Source organism: Argopecten irradians, chromosome 2 (assembly GCF_041381155.1).
Source record: "Argopecten irradians isolate NY chromosome 2, Ai_NY, whole genome shotgun sequence".
Classification (NCBI taxonomy): domain Eukaryota; kingdom Metazoa; phylum Mollusca; class Bivalvia; order Pectinida; family Pectinidae; genus Argopecten; species Argopecten irradians.
In genome coordinates this window covers 58,177,625-58,193,804 of record NC_091135.1, presented here as the reverse complement: position 1 = coordinate 58,193,804, position 16,180 = coordinate 58,177,625, and the positions used below count along the sequence as shown (strand labels likewise).

At 36.0% G+C, this 16,180-nt stretch overlaps 1 protein-coding gene across 1 annotated transcript in view; it reads right to left on the bottom strand.

Annotated features, from left to right (window-relative positions):
• Nucleotides 1-6,919: 6,919 nt before the first annotated feature.
• The window catches only part of LOC138316057 (C-Maf-inducing protein-like), a 176,970-nt gene continuing 167,709 nt past the window's right edge, over nucleotides 6,920-16,180 (bottom strand). Inside the window, exons 14-19 of the mRNA XM_069257536.1 lie at nucleotides 15,483-15,596; nucleotides 14,664-14,804; nucleotides 14,121-14,315; nucleotides 11,653-11,758; nucleotides 11,090-11,160; nucleotides 6,920-9,854 (exon numbers count right to left, since the gene is read on the bottom strand). Of these exons, the coding sequence (XP_069113637.1) occupies nucleotides 9,795-9,854; nucleotides 11,090-11,160; nucleotides 11,653-11,758; nucleotides 14,121-14,315; nucleotides 14,664-14,804; nucleotides 15,483-15,596 (687 nt within the window). The 3' untranslated portion in view covers nucleotides 6,920-9,794. The remainder of the gene's footprint in view (nucleotides 9,855-11,089; nucleotides 11,161-11,652; nucleotides 11,759-14,120; nucleotides 14,316-14,663; nucleotides 14,805-15,482; nucleotides 15,597-16,180) is intronic.

The following is a 16,180-nucleotide window of genomic DNA, read 5'->3' as shown; positions in this document are numbered from 1 at the left end:
AATATATTGGCAGGTAAAAACATTGTAACTGGCCAAGTATCTAAATATATCTATACTGTAAACCAACTTATCTTTGTAGCAACTTGATTATTTCACGTTTAATGCCAAGCTGCATTTCCATGACAGAATTTTTCAATGAATTTTTCAATAACAGTTAAAGTGAATTTTCGGGCAAAGAAAACCAGTCTAAATGCGTTCATTGGCCGTCCAAAAGTTCTCACATATTAATACGACGGTCAAGTTCTGCTTAGTTTCCCAGTTCTGACCATTAAAGTAAAGAAAATTTGAAAGCATTGAAAGCGAGGCTGTGTGGAAATGTAACCACGGACACAGTGAGCCGGGAGGACGTTTTAGAATTCCCATACTTTGAATTAATTTCTTCGTACGCAGACAGATTTTGACGAGAGATTTTATTTTCCCATTTCATAAGAAATTATACTGGATACATTCACACCATTTTTACCGACTTTAGCCATCCTTGCCCGACTGTTCACTTTAAAAATTTGTACCGCTAGTTCAAAAATTCTCATAACCAATCAAATTGAATTTCAATTGCCAACAAAATGTGCAGTATATAATCATGCCCAAAAACATGTTGGTTAACAGAATTTACAGAGTGATAAGCAAAAAAATATTGTTTTGATTTATATGTTGTTTACTTGAGCTAAAGTATGTAAATTGGCAGTATAATCACATACCCTTATTTCTGACCAAGCTTAATTATTATAGTGGGTAAAGGCAGTACAGCAGACTTAAAATAACTGTAACAAAACATTAAAGCAGCATAAAAAATGTGAACAAAGCTTTAGTAACAGAGAAAATATGGCCCCTATCGTCAGCTTCACCATCAAATAAAGCCACCATCAGCTTCACCATCAAATAAAGCCACCGTCAGCCTCACCATCAAATAAAGCCACTAGCAGCTTCACCATCAAATAAAGCCACCATCAGCTTCACCATCAAATAAAGCCACCATCAGCTTTACCGTCAAATAAAGCACATCAGCCTACCATCAGCCTCACCATCAAATAAAGCCACCATCACCTTCACCATCAAATAAAGCCACCATCAGCTTTACCGTCATATAAAGCTACCATCAGCCTCACCGTCAAATAAAGCCACCATCAGCTTCACCATCATATAAAGCCAGCATCAGCTTCAATATCAAATAAAGCCACTAGCAGCCTCACCATCAAATAAAGCCACCATCACCTTCACCATCAAATAAAGCCACCATCAGCTTTACCATCAAATAAAGCCACCATCAGCCTCACCGTCAAATAAAGCCACCATCAGCTTCACCATCAAATAAAGCCACCATCAGCTTCAATATCAAATAAAGCCACTAGCAGCCTCACCATCAAATAAAGCCACCATCAGCCTCACCATCAAATAAAGCCACCATCAGCCTCACCATCAAATAAAGCCACCATCAGCTTCAATATCAAATAAAGCCACCATCAGCTCACCATCAAATAAAGCCACCATCAGCTTCAATATCAAATAAAGCCACTAGCAGCCTCACCATCAAATAAAGCTACCATCAGCCTCACCGTCAAATAAGCCACCATCAGCTTCACCATCAAATAAAGTCACCATCAGCTTCAATATCAAATAAAGCCACCATCAGCCTCACCATCAAATAAAGCCACCATCAGCTTCAATATCAAATAAAGCCACTAGCAGCCTCACCATCAAATAAAGCCACCATCAGCTTCACCATCAAATAAAGCCACCAACAGCCTCACCATCAAATAAAGCCACCAACAGCCTCACCATCAAATAAAGCCACCATCAGCTTCACCATCAAATAAAGCCACCATCAGCTTCACCATCAAATAAAGCCACCATCAGCTTCACCATCAAATAAAGCCACCAACAGCCTCACCATCAAATAAAGCCACCATCAGCTTCACCATCAAATAAAGCCACCATCAGCTTCACCATCAAATAAAGCCACTAGCAGCCTCACCATCAAATAAAGCCACCATCAGCTTCAATATCAAATAAAGCCACTAGCAGCCTCACCATCAAATAAAGCCACCATCAGCTTCACCATCAAATAAAGCCACCAACAGCCTCACCATCAAATAAAGCCACCAACAGCCTCACCATCAAATAAAGCCACTAGCAGCCTCACCATCAAATAAAGGCACCATCAGCCTCACCGTCAGCTTCACTGTCAAATTAAACCACCGTCAGCCTCACCATTAAAGTGTACACGGAATGGTTTGGTATATAAGGCTTGATCAATGCGTCATTGGATAAAATTAAAAATGGAGAAAGTACGAGTTTCATAGCGATTACCGTATTAGAGATAATGCAACTTTTCTCTAGAACACACCTGAAGCCCCAAGCCACTGACCCCGATTCGGGACCCCCTGACCTGTGACGTCACGAGGACAACAGGATCGACCCTACTTGCATAAGTTAGAGAGGCGATATTCGGTGTCTGCCATCTAATATAAACCATCTGTTTGTAAACATCGATGTTGAAGACACAAATACCTTTGTATATGTCTGATACCAATTTAATATTATCCTCAATCACAGATATGAGTTTGGAATATGCTTGGAAATAGGGATTTATACAATACATATATTGATGTACCTGTCGTAGATAAATAATTATACACAATGAAATGTAGATAATAATCCATGTACGTTGTATATCCGCGGTGTTTGGAACCATATATACATGAAGATTATTATATCAAGGACTTATATGTGCTTGGTTATGTTACCCAAAACCCGACTCGGGGTCGTCTTATGTCTAATTGAACCCACGTGCACTTTACAAATTTCGGACTTTTTCATAAAACGACTTTTTCATACGACTTAAGGTATGATTCTAAACAGAATTTTTTGCATATGTGCAAATGCATCTACTAATTGTGTTATGTCTGAAATCGATCGTGTGACTTAATACACATTTAATACCATTGCATAATTACCAGTGAATATGTGATTTGGTGAATTTAATTCTATATACCAAGTTTTGAGAACCGTAACAGATATTTAGAATTTAGACGGAGTGATATTTTCCGATCTAATTGTTTTTTGACGAAATACATTCAGCTTTTATATACATATGTAATACAGTACATCCGACGACTTGGTGATATTTCGCTCAAGTTCATTCTTTACTTGAAAAATAAATCATGCATGGGTCAGACGAACTGAAGATGTCCATGTCTAATCCAAATAGCAGATATCAAGTATCAAAATCAGAATACTTCCGAATAGCCAATGTCGTGCTACGTTAATCTCTATACCTGTATACTGCTGCAGTAACTAAAACGCGTGGTCAACCCTGGCTAATGAGGAGGTTACGTAAGAAAGGTGTTTAGTGACCTGTCACGCTTTGTTGATTAGCACACGTCAAGTGTCAAACTATCAGTCCACAGGTAAGTTAGCGATAGACCATCATGTTATTGTTGTATAATGTCATATTTGTAAACACTTATAAATCTTTGGTTTAAAAAAAGTAAAATATACCGTTTGTACATAACATACAAGTGTATCACACCCATGTATACATTTGTACATGTTTCTGGTTACATGTATATGTATTTTTATAACAGAAACTGCAAAATTATTTACAAATGGCATGTCGAGAAAGAACAATGCAAATATAATGCACAATGTCAGAATTTTGATAGTTCTGATATTTCCTCATATGATTCAGAATATCCAATTCAACGTTTGATTGTGAATATTCTTTTGGTCAATATTTACGACTGTTGAAGATTGTTTAAATAACAAAAACATATTTAAACAATGGTAGAAGAATGAAAACTCTAACAAATTTTGTTATAGTACTATTTTTCATGTAATACGAAGTAATTTTGGCCCGTATGATGAATGTTCTATAACGTGTATTTTTGGAACTAGTCGAGAAAATAAAATTCTTCCGTAAAAAACGCACTACATTAACAAATGTAGAGAAATAAGTGTTAATTGTTTAGCACAGTTATATTTTACCAACACGCATTTCTTTCGTTGTGTGGTCGATGGTTCTTGAAATTAATCGCATGATCCAGGCGATTACATAGTGAAATGTTAAGTTTTTTTTATTTTCACTCAACAAATAGAAACAGAATCACATATCATTCATTATATGATACCAAAAATGATAATCTATATGATCAATAAATGTACTGTTGAAGATTGTTTAAATAACACATGTCAACATAGTTTAAAAGGGAAGAGAAACACGTTATAGCTATAAATGCATTTTATATTATGAATTCAAACTCTCAAGTTTTTTTATTGTTTACCCCCGAAGTTATGTCTATGATGGCTACGTGTATTGAAGTATAAAATACATTCAACACATTTTCTTTTCGTTGTGCTGGTTCTTGAAATTCATAGGCCTAGTGAATTTTTATTTAAACAGAAACATATTCAAATAGATAATTATATGACCATCATTTTCCTAATTTGTCTCTTTAGATTACATAGTGAAAATTTAATATTCCTTAAGTTTGATAATTTAGTAATTTGTTGAAACAGTGATTTAGTAAAAATTACCGAGTCGTGCATATATGAAAGTTTACACAAGGTACACAAGGTGATGCATTTAGACTGAATATAAATATGTATTTTAGCCTTATTTCAGTTGCAATATTTCCTTATATAATATGATAAAATCGTCATCATAACTGTATATATATTTGCAAAATTCTCGTAGCCACTTTTCAGGAATATATGTCCACCTTTGTGCTATAACCCCACTAACAAACATGTACAGCTCACATTGCCGTTGTCCTCGTGACGTCACATCCGGTTATTCCCCAAATCAGGGTGAGCGGCCGATACCCTGATTAGCAGTCGTTATACAGGTAAAAATCGAGCACTTCGGAGGGCAGTATCTCGGTACTGAAGCGGCCGATTTTGATGCGGTTTTTGGCATTCTTGTCAGGAGATCAGACAGAATAACATATCAAAATATAATTTTCTGTTCCGTGTACACTTTAAATAAAGCCACCATCAGCTTCACCATCAAATAAAGCCACCATCAGCTTCACCATCAAATAAAGCCACCATCAGCTTTACCATCAAATAAAGCCACCATCAGCTTTACCATCAAATAAAGCCACCATCTGCCTCACCATCAAATAAAGCCACCATCAGCTTTACCATCAAATAAAGCCACCATCAGCCTCACCATCAAATAAAGCCACCATCAGCCTCACCATCAAATAAAGCCACCATCAGCCTCACCATCAAATAAAGCCACCATCAGCCTCACCATCAAATAAAGCCACCATCAGCTTCATCATCAAATAAAGCCACCATCAGCCTCACCATCAAATAAAGCCATCGTCAGCCTCACCATCAATATAGCCACCATCAGCTTTACCGTCAAATAAAGCCACCATCAGCCTCACCATCAAATAAAGCCACCATCAGCCTCACCATCAAATAAAGCCACCATCAGCTTCACCATCAAATAAAGCCACCATCAGCTTCACCAACAGCTCCATTGTCAAATAAAACCACCGTCAGCCTCACCACCAAATAAAGCCACCATCAGCTTCACCATCAAATAAAGCCACCATCAGCTTCACCATCAAATAAAGCCACCATCAGCTTCACCATCAAATAAAGCCACCATCAGCCTCACCATCAAATAAAGCCACCATCAGCTTCACCATCAAATAAAGCCACCATCAGCTTTACCGTCAAATAAAGCCACCGTCAGCCTCACCATCAAATAAAGCCACCGTCAGCCTCACCATCAAATAAAGCCACCATCAGCCTCACCATCAAATAAAGCCAATGTCAGCCTCACTGTCAAATAAAGCCACCATCAGCTTCACCATCAAATAAAGCCACCATCAGCCTCACCATCAAATAAAGCCACCATCAGCTTTACCATCAAATAAAGCCACCATCAGCCTCACCATCAAATAAAGCCACCATCAGCTTCACCATCAAATAAAGCCACCATCAGCCTCATCATCAAATAAAGCCACCATCAAATAAAGCCACCATCAGCTTCACCATCAAATAAAGCCACCATCAGCCTCACCATCAAATAAAGCCCCCATCAGCCTCACCATCAAATAAAGCCACCATCAGCTTCACCATCAAATAAAGCCACCATCGGCTTCACCATCAAATAAAGCCACCATCAGCTTCACCATCAAATAAAGCCACGGTCAGCCTTGCTGTCAAATAAAGCCACCATCAGCCTCACCATCAAATAAAACCACCATCAGCTTTACCGTCAAATAAAGCCACAGAACTAATTCACCCCTTAAAACTTACTAGGCTATTCCAAATCAAAGATAGACCAGTCCATTATGAAATTCCAGGGGTGAATAGGTTAATCGCTCACCATCAACTTCACACACATGGTCAAATGAAGCTTCAAAAGTACTCTGAGGAAATGTATTTCATGTAAATATAGCAAATATAGTGCGAGTGGTCACTTGGACTCTTGCGATTCTCAGATAACTGATACCATGCCATATCTTTCTCAATCAAGGTTATCAAGTATAAAAAACAATTTACCAATTTCAAATATCCAGTTATCATCAGCCATTTTTTTCTCCCATTCGTGTCAAATTATAAAGCGTTTCAAAAATAGCCAAGGAGGTAATATTAACTTTTCCATCTAATGTTCTGAATTTGTTATATATATATTTACATGTAATTCATTTTCCATGAAATAAGTATAACACTTAACTATCAAATTCAAAGATAGTCATTTTGTTTTCTTGTCTATTATTTGTTTTTGACCCACACTAAAGCATGCTTACTGTAATAAACATACCCACCTGTTGGCCAATTTGAATGAAGGTTAGTGGATAAGATTCTAATGAAAGATAGACCATGTATTGTACAAAAGGCAATATAGATCACCATCAGTAGATGGGCAGTTAGCTAGCCTATCAACTGATGGTGATGGTTCAAACTTAATAATAATATAGCAACTAAAAATGGAATAAAGACGGAAGAAATTAATTCTTTAAACAAAGAGGAAAAACTTTAAGCACAACATACATGTACTGACCAGACTACGGACATCCATTTCACGTGACTCATGTTTAGTACTACTGGTATACACAAAAGGACACAGATAACAAAGCTCATCCTCAATAATGTAATGTTTGTTAAATATACTGAACACAATTTCTAAATGACATTCATCAACAGAACGAACTTAGCAGTGTTATATATATATATATATATATAAAGAAATATCTTCAAGTACAATCAAAATACATATTGTTGGTTTGTGGCAGAGATGGAATGATTGCGAGTTCTATCATCGTAACGTTTTTCTTAACTTTTAAAGCTTACATAATTACCATGTTTTCCTGTATCAGGTTCGCATCAACAAGTTTAGTACCAAAATGTAAGTGTATGTTTAAAGCTATGAAGTTTAATTAATGAGTAAAATAAAAGTCAATCAGTTCTTCAAACTTCATATGCATAACCTATACCATTTCATTACAGAATAAAACTTCCGACCTCATTTACAAAAGAAAGTACAGGACGTGAAGAATCACAGTTCTGTCCTGTTTGACACTGGTGTTTTTAAGAATTACAATGACTGGTACAGCAGTGTATTGGTCCAAACCTGATACAGAAAGGCACGGTTGATCATTACAACACAACCTCCATGTTACTCATCATAGAAGTTTGGTGTTATAATCAATATGGTATTTAGAATCAAATTAAACACTTCCATACAACTAATTAATCAGAAAAATGAATTGTCTGGGTTAAGGTGTTGTATCTAAATAACACCATCATTTAATTAACTTGTTTGGTCATGTGCCTGGATTTATAATGATTTTTAACTAAGATTGGGATGCTTATGAAGTGTTGCCAAATGTTTTATGACTATGCGTAGCAGTTTATGTAAATGATAAAATACACAATGTATTCATCGGCAAAGTAAATTTTCTGAGAAAAAAAAAAAAAAAGGAATTCTAATGAAAAAAAATTCATTGGGATGAAATCAGCTGACCAGACAAAAGCTTGGACAATATTCAATAAATTATAACAGAAATTATAAATGTTTATACAGATATCCAAACGTACTGTCCTGATAAGTACAAGAGGGGGATGTGCTACCTTTTATCATGGATTACCTTCCCTATTTGGGTTGTCTTCCCCTGTACTCTCTTCAACAGCTGATGCACCATTACAATCATAATAAAAAGACTTTTGACATATAATACAATTATTAATAAATGTTTTAAACACTTAGCATGTCTCTGAATATAAAAATCTACACAAGGTTTACAGAGGAGATGATCCTATATATACAGCATACAACTTATGACGACATCATGTAAAGGCATGTGAGAATGATTAGATGATATTTCTCACTTCAAATATACATCAATGAAGGTAAAGATGTCGGACACACATCAAGTATGACTGAAGGATGACTGAGATGATAAAGATTTACTCTTTGAGAGCAAAACATAAAAAGGTTCATGTGTTCATATCGTAGACAGGAGAAGTGACACCTGTATATATATACACCATCTCCTCTAATTATAGATACAACATGGGTCTACAGATATCAATACCTTCATTTGACCCTAATTGTGTGACAGATTTGAGTCCTACTGACATCAAAATACAACATTGTACTTGTTTGATGCTCTCTTGCAGTAAAATACTCTCCTCTGTACAATGTATCCACAATAAACTGGAAATCCTAACATCAGATCCATAGATCAAGCAGAGGACACCATAAGGAAAGTCGATCATTAGAATCGATGATCATATAAGGTATTCAATGTTTGAAACTGTTGACTATACCAGGTATTCCATATTTCGATTTGTTGAACATATAACTAGCAAACATAAAAGGAAATCAATCATTGGAATCAATGACCATGTTTTCCATAAAGAAGTTTTTTTGTGTGTTTTTGGTAGTTGTTGAAGACATCCATTGGTGTCCATCATACAATTGAATTGAAGTTAGAAACAATCCACCATCACTATGGATATACCTAGAACGTTTATCAATTTTCAACATTTGAAAGCACTTCAGTGGTTTGTAATCCTCTTACATTCATTGGATTACGACAAAACAGAAAGGTCACAGTGGCCTTGACCTCAAGGATACACGACCTTGTATCTTTTACATTAATGATATTCTGAGGTCATAAATCAGATGGATTATCAGTAGAGATTTCAACACTACTAACTCTGAGGGATTTATCAGAAGAAAAAGTAACACCAATCAAATTACAGGATTTCTCCAAATAAACACAGAAAATTTCCACACCTGGATGATCATCAGTGGTATCCATGGAAACGGTAATCAACAAAGACATGCACCAAGATGGAGGAGAAGGTCTGTGTTAAGATGTTTGATTTTCCATTGTTATAGTGTCCATGTGTCAGCGTAGACATTTGATTTTCCGTTGTTATAGTGTCCATGTGTCAGCGTAGACATTTGATTTTCCATTGTTATAGTGTCCATGTGTCAGCGTAGACATTTGATTTTCCGTTGTTATAGTGTCCATGTGTCAGCGTAGACATTTGATTTTCCGTTGTTATAGTGTCCATGTGTCAGCGTAGACATTTGATTTTCCATTGTTATAGTGTCCATGTGTCAGCGTAGACATTTGATTTTCCGTTGTTATAGTGTCCATGTGTCAGCGTAGACATTTGATTTTCCATTGTTATAGTGTCCATGTGTCAGCGTAGACATTTGATTTTCCGTTGTTATAGTGTCCATGTGTCAGCGTAGACATTTGATTTTCCGTTGTTATAGTGTCCATGTGTCAGCGTAGACATTTGATTTTCCGTTGTTATAGTGTCCATGCGTCAGTGTAGCGCACATCACATTCCTGTAGGGCTGGTAGTTTTGTCTGAAACAAATGAATTAACCAAATTCAACAAATTATTAACTAGAGATCCCAGAGGGATCTTGGCCCCCACCAATGAATGACCTATGTCTGACAAATGAAAACTTCAACTATCACAATAAAAATTGGCTGCCATCTTGTTGATAGATTGGTCCTGAAATGCAATATGCACAACTAGGACCTATGTGGAGCCTACATATGAAATTTGAGAAACATTCCTTCAGTACTTTCTGAGAAATACCGTTCATAAAACTAAACTTCAACTATCAAAATACAAGATGGCTGCCTGTCAGCCATCATGTTAATCGATTGGTCCCAAAATGTGATATGCACAACTAGGGTTCTAGGGGAATCTACATATTAAATTTGAGAAGGATGCCTTCAGTTCTTTCTGAGAAATAGCAGTAACAAGAATTATAAACGCACAGAGAAATAACCTACGGACTACTACCAACATCTGATGATCGTGGGCTAAAAATCTATTATACAGTCTTATAACAAAGCAATTTGACAATACTAATGGAATTGCTCGTTTATACAGTTTTTGGGGATAAGAGCAATCAATTAAAGGCAAACAACACATTTTGTAAACCACCTTTCAATTGTGTGCAATTATCACAATTAATGTTAAATTTGTAAAAGTTTATCGCCGCAAATTATTCTTTTGTTTGATAATATTAAAAGATATTTTAATTCAGTTTTTCAATCCACGAAAATCAGTCTTTGCAAACTTTATTTGAGACTTCCAATATGAAGAGGACTAATGGCCAAAATTAATTTGGTTATTTTAGGTTTTGGAGCAAATATCGAAATACTGATTTCCTTAACAAATGACACTGATTTCTGCATTGATTTAGGATTAGGATTTAAGTGCTATATATATATACTTTCGCGGCTATCAAATTACGCTATTTCCAGTTTAAAACAAGTTAGCGAAGATTAACATTCGCTGATTTAAAAACTGTCTGGAAATTCCTATCAGAGTCAATGATGTCAATGTTAATAAGTGGAGATAAACTTTTGCAAATTCACAAAAGTCAATCGCACATGAAAGAAAGTTGATTTACAGTGTATAAATATGGGCAATAAATGAAAGGGAGGCAATGATCGAATAATCTTGAAAATGTGCAGAAAAAAGTGCCCTAAGTTAGTTCTTATTAGTAACGTCTGCCAGAAACAACCTTTGCTGTCCTCAAACAAACCTGTTACTCCATACTGTACATATAAAAAAATTATACCTTTAATCCTTCAAATGTCAACGCTGATAAACTTGTGCTGTTCAAATTTAGTTTGCGTAGGTTTTTCAAGGCTACAAAACAAGCAGATATTGCATATTAATTTGTATTTATCAAAATTAGAAAAATAAATTGTTTCTAATTGTACTCAAATTCATTTTGTTATTGGTCAGTTAATTAAGTGATCAATAAAGTCAATGGTCAGTAAAAAAATAGAGGTCAGTTAAGGCTGTTGTCAATGAAGTCAGTGGTCAGTAAAGTCAGTGGTCAGTAAAAACCAGAGGCCAGTTCAGGCCATTGTCAAGTGTGATCAGTAAAGTCAGTGGTCAGTAAAAACCAGAGGTCAGTTAAGGATGTTGTCAATGAAGTCAGTGGTCAGTAAAGTCAGTGGTCATTAAAAACCAGAGGTCAGTTGAGGCTGTCAATAAAGTCAGTGGTCAGTAAAACCAGAGGTCAGTTAAGGCCGTTGTCAATGAAGTCAGTGGTCAGTAAAACCAGAGGTCAATTAAGACCGTGGTCAATGAAGTCAGTGGTCAGTAAAGTTAGTATTACAGAATATGTGTTACCTGAGAGACAGATGAGGCTTTTATCTGTAACTGGAGTTTCACATAGATTCAACACCTGTAGTTTCTGAAGGTACTCGGATATCATTTGTAGACCAGTATCTCCAAACTGTGAAACATTAAATAATCACACTGAAGTACACAGCAAGGTCATCAAAACCTATGTATACCGTAGAACCTTCAGTTCAGGTATACTTCATGTACTGATTACATAGCTTAATTATACCATCAAAATTATATGAATTTTCATACAATTTTGAGAACTATACCATTGCTTATTAAAATCTATAAATGCCATTTTGAGTGTTGTATGAGTACCAAGACCATGGTTTCCACTGTGTATATAGATGTTGTTATGGCGACACTAAATGCTAATTCTACTCTGATGTACATTACATGAAGTGTTCATTGGGTATAGTAAAAAAGTTGGTATCACAAGAATCCAGATTATTCTGCAAATCCTCCCATCAAAATGCCAATCCTCCCAACAACCAAAATGTTAATCCTCCCACCAAAATGTCAATCATTCTAACCTGTATGAACTGTCTTAAAAGTCCTACAGAGAGAATCTCTTGGGGACTTATATAAATGATGAACAGTCCTACGGAGAATTTTGTGGGGACTTATATAAATGATGAACATTCCTACTGAGAATTTATTTTGTGGGGAGTTATATAAATGATTAACAGTCCCATAGAGAATCTCTTGAGGACTTTTATAAATGATGAATAGTCCTACGGAGAATTTTGTGGGGACTTATATAAATGATGAACATTCCTACTGAGAATTTATTTTGTGGGGAGTTATATAAATGATTAACAGTCCCATAGAGAATCTCTTGAGGAGTTTTATAAATGATGAATAGTCCTACGGTGAATTTTGTGGGGACTTATATAAATGATGAACATTCCTACTGAGAATTTATTTTGTGGGGAGTTATATAAATGATTAACAGTCCCATAGAGAATCTCTTGAGGACTTTTATAAATGATGAACAGTCCTACGGAGAATTTTGTGGGGACTTATATAAATGATGAACAGTCCTACGGAGAATTTTGTGGGGACTTATATAAATGATGAACAGTCCCATAGAGAATCTCTTGAGGACTTTTATAAATGATGAACAGTCCTACGGAGAATTTTGTGGGGACTTATATAAATGATGAACTAAGGAACTGTACCACGTAACGTGTATAGTAATTGTTACTAGTTAATGACAGTGCTTAGCTACACTAAAAAATAACATTTTGTCCTAAATCTATTTTGCTTACCGTAATTTTGCGTGTATAGTGCACAATTTTGCTTTTGCACACTTTTTTTCGTAAATTTACAAGTGAAAAAATGGGGTGCGCACTATACGCAGATACAAGGCATGGCCTCATAATCACCGACCGGCAGGTCCAAGCTAAAGTGTACAGTAACATTTTGTCGTGATAGGGTTATGATTAAATACTTGGATCTTGAAATCAATGATCAATGCATATATTCAATATAAAAGGAAAACATCACTTGAAATTTCTATCTTTAATTCCTTGGAAGTCCATTTTGGGAGCACATGTGTTTATGACCATACATGTCATGTTACGATCGTGAATCCCAGTAAGGTATCTCCAAATCTAAATGGCTAAATAAATATAGTCTGGAGCTTGAAACGATGTATAAGTGTTTGATTGATTCGTCACATTAAACAGATAACCTTATGAATATGTTTCTCCAGCATGTGAAAACTTTTGAACTTGCAAATGTTTACGGAAGTGAGTGTAATGGCCACATGCAGAGCCAGCAAATTAAATAAGAAACTAAAACCTTCTAACATTAACACTGACCAATCAGCACTATAAATGACAGCATGACCATCTTTTGAAATGGTTCTGTAAAATCTCATCCTGATTTCAACACTAATAGAAATAATTGAGAATACGGAAGTGTGCAGTCAGTACTTAAATACGGCGGCCACCTGTGGTCGATTAGCCTATTCAGTCGGCTTTCCAGCTAACATCTCGGATAATGATTAAATCTAAATGCCATCTAAATGTGTAATCAGATACACAATAGACTTGATTGATACCACTTGGAATTACACAAGGTATGATTAATTATTTGATAGTAAAAACATCGTTGTTGAGATCCTCATTATAGTGTCACCTGCAATTCACAAGCTAACTAGTCCTGCCGTTGTGTAAATAAAGTGTCAATCATCATGTCAAACTCCCCTCGTCAGTTTATGTTAATAATCAGAAGGTTGTTTTAAGCACTGATAAACAATAAGAACTGTTTGATTTTGTTCTTCAAGAGCGTTTGGAGGCAATGCAAAACATTTTGACGAAGACACAAAAACTTAGGGTTTTTTTGTAATTTTTTTTTTTTAAATGAAACTCAAAAACATACCTGCGCACTACACACAAGTGCGCACTATACGCGCAAAAATACGGTAATTAAACATTTAAATGCCTGATTTTTACATATCCTACCTGCGTAGACCACAAGTTGAGGTAACGTAATGATGGTAACTTTATCAGATCGTTGGCACACGCACTGGTGACATGTGTAAATGCAAGACTGAGGCACTCTAGATTCCCAAATGACCCTGAACTTAGCATCTTGGCAAGGTCAGCGTCAGTTGACTTTGATGGTAGTGTTAGCTTCTTAGGTCCACCTTTCTGTTGCTAAAGGCAAAGGAAATACAAATGTATATAAATTTTTACACTTTTTTTGATGTTTTTGAAACCTGACTTCACTTAAACTATACAGAATAGAGTAATATATGTTAATGTTTGCAATAACAGTTGAGTATTCCAATTTTGTGTTGGATATGACCACTTGTCTACTGTCAATCAAACTGCATGTGACTTTACATTTTGTATTGTGTATGCTACAATGTTTGCTCCGACATTGAATAGGTACACGTGTGTATGCGGGCACAAGGCGAGGCTATCTTACACCAAAGGATTGGTCAATGACACAATGAATAAACAATTATGTAAATATTAGAGTTTTCTTATGATTGTACATACCAGTTCCCTGAGGGCGATCTGCCTCTCACACAACTGAGCGTACATACGCTTCCCAACACTCGTACTTTGGAGAGTCGTCACCATCTGCATTTTCATGTCATTACTTTCAACAACATCAAACTCCAACATCGCACAAAGGACCTTGGAGAAATATAACAATAAATAATTAGGTAGACAGATTTCATACTGTTACTTCATAACACAATTACGGTGATAACTAAACATGAAAGCAGTATCTTAAACATGTGTTTCCTGAGATGCTGAACATTAGTTCATAATGTTTGATCATAAATGTTACCTTGACTTTACAATAGAACTTATTTTTCTTCCGTACTTATTTAGAAATAAAGACAACCTTTCAAACCAAGAAGCCTGTTAGCCTGTATTGCTCACCTGTTCAAGGCTAAGAACACAAGCTACTAACTTGAAGGTTTTAGATTTGAACATGGTCTATTTTTATTTCCACAAAAGGATTTTAAAGAATTTGCTACATTTTCCATATTTGGCCCCACCCCTCAGGCCCCTGGGAACCAGGCCTACCGTTTATTCAAATTGCTTACCCTTCACCCAATGAAGCTTCAGACCAAATTAAAACTAAATCCCTTCATTCCTAGAGAAGATAAAATATATGATTTTAAAGAATTGGCTATATTTCCCATATTAGGCCCTGCCCTTTGGGTCCCTTGAGGACCAGTCCCACCGTTTATACAAGATTGGTCTCCGTTCACCCAAGAAAGCTTCAGACCAAATCTGGTCAAAATCCATTTAGCCATTTATGATTAGTAGGGATTTAAACGTGACACAAGAAAATCTGCGTACCTCCATGGAAGGCTCATTTTCCCGCAGAGCAAGCAGCATGATAGGGCCCACCATCTTGTTTAGCCCATTCAGGAACTTTTTCCTCTTACAACAACAGTGGATCAGAGAATTCAACTGAAGAACCAAAGTCACACAAGTCTGATACAAGTTACTGATTATAATAAAATTCATACAAATGCAGCATATAACTTTGTACTGAATTGCCTATACAAAATTATTATATCACTTAAATACAGGCACACTATAAAATTTCTGCAGATGCACAAAACAAAATTACTTTTTAAATTTTTCTTTTAATTCTGGTAAAAAAGGTAAAATGAATGTGTATGTCACATAATATAACCTGGAGCGATTTGATTGGCTAGAAATCCATTGTGCTGTCATTTCTTGATGCCAGCAAACAATGACTTGATGTCAGCAAACAATGACTTGATGTCAGCAAACATTGACTTGATGTCAGCAAACAATGACTTGATGTCAGCAAATAATGACTTGATGTCAGCAAACAATGACTTGATGTCAGAATTCTAGGACATCATGGCAGAATGACAGCAAAATGTAGGTTGTTGTAGTTATGTGATAAAAAAGTATCTTAGATTTGAGTTCACAACTCCCCTAAATCACGACATCTTCTGCCCTCCCTTCCCCCTTCCTTGACCTCCTTCTCCAATGGAAACCATTATGCCCCCTTCAAAATT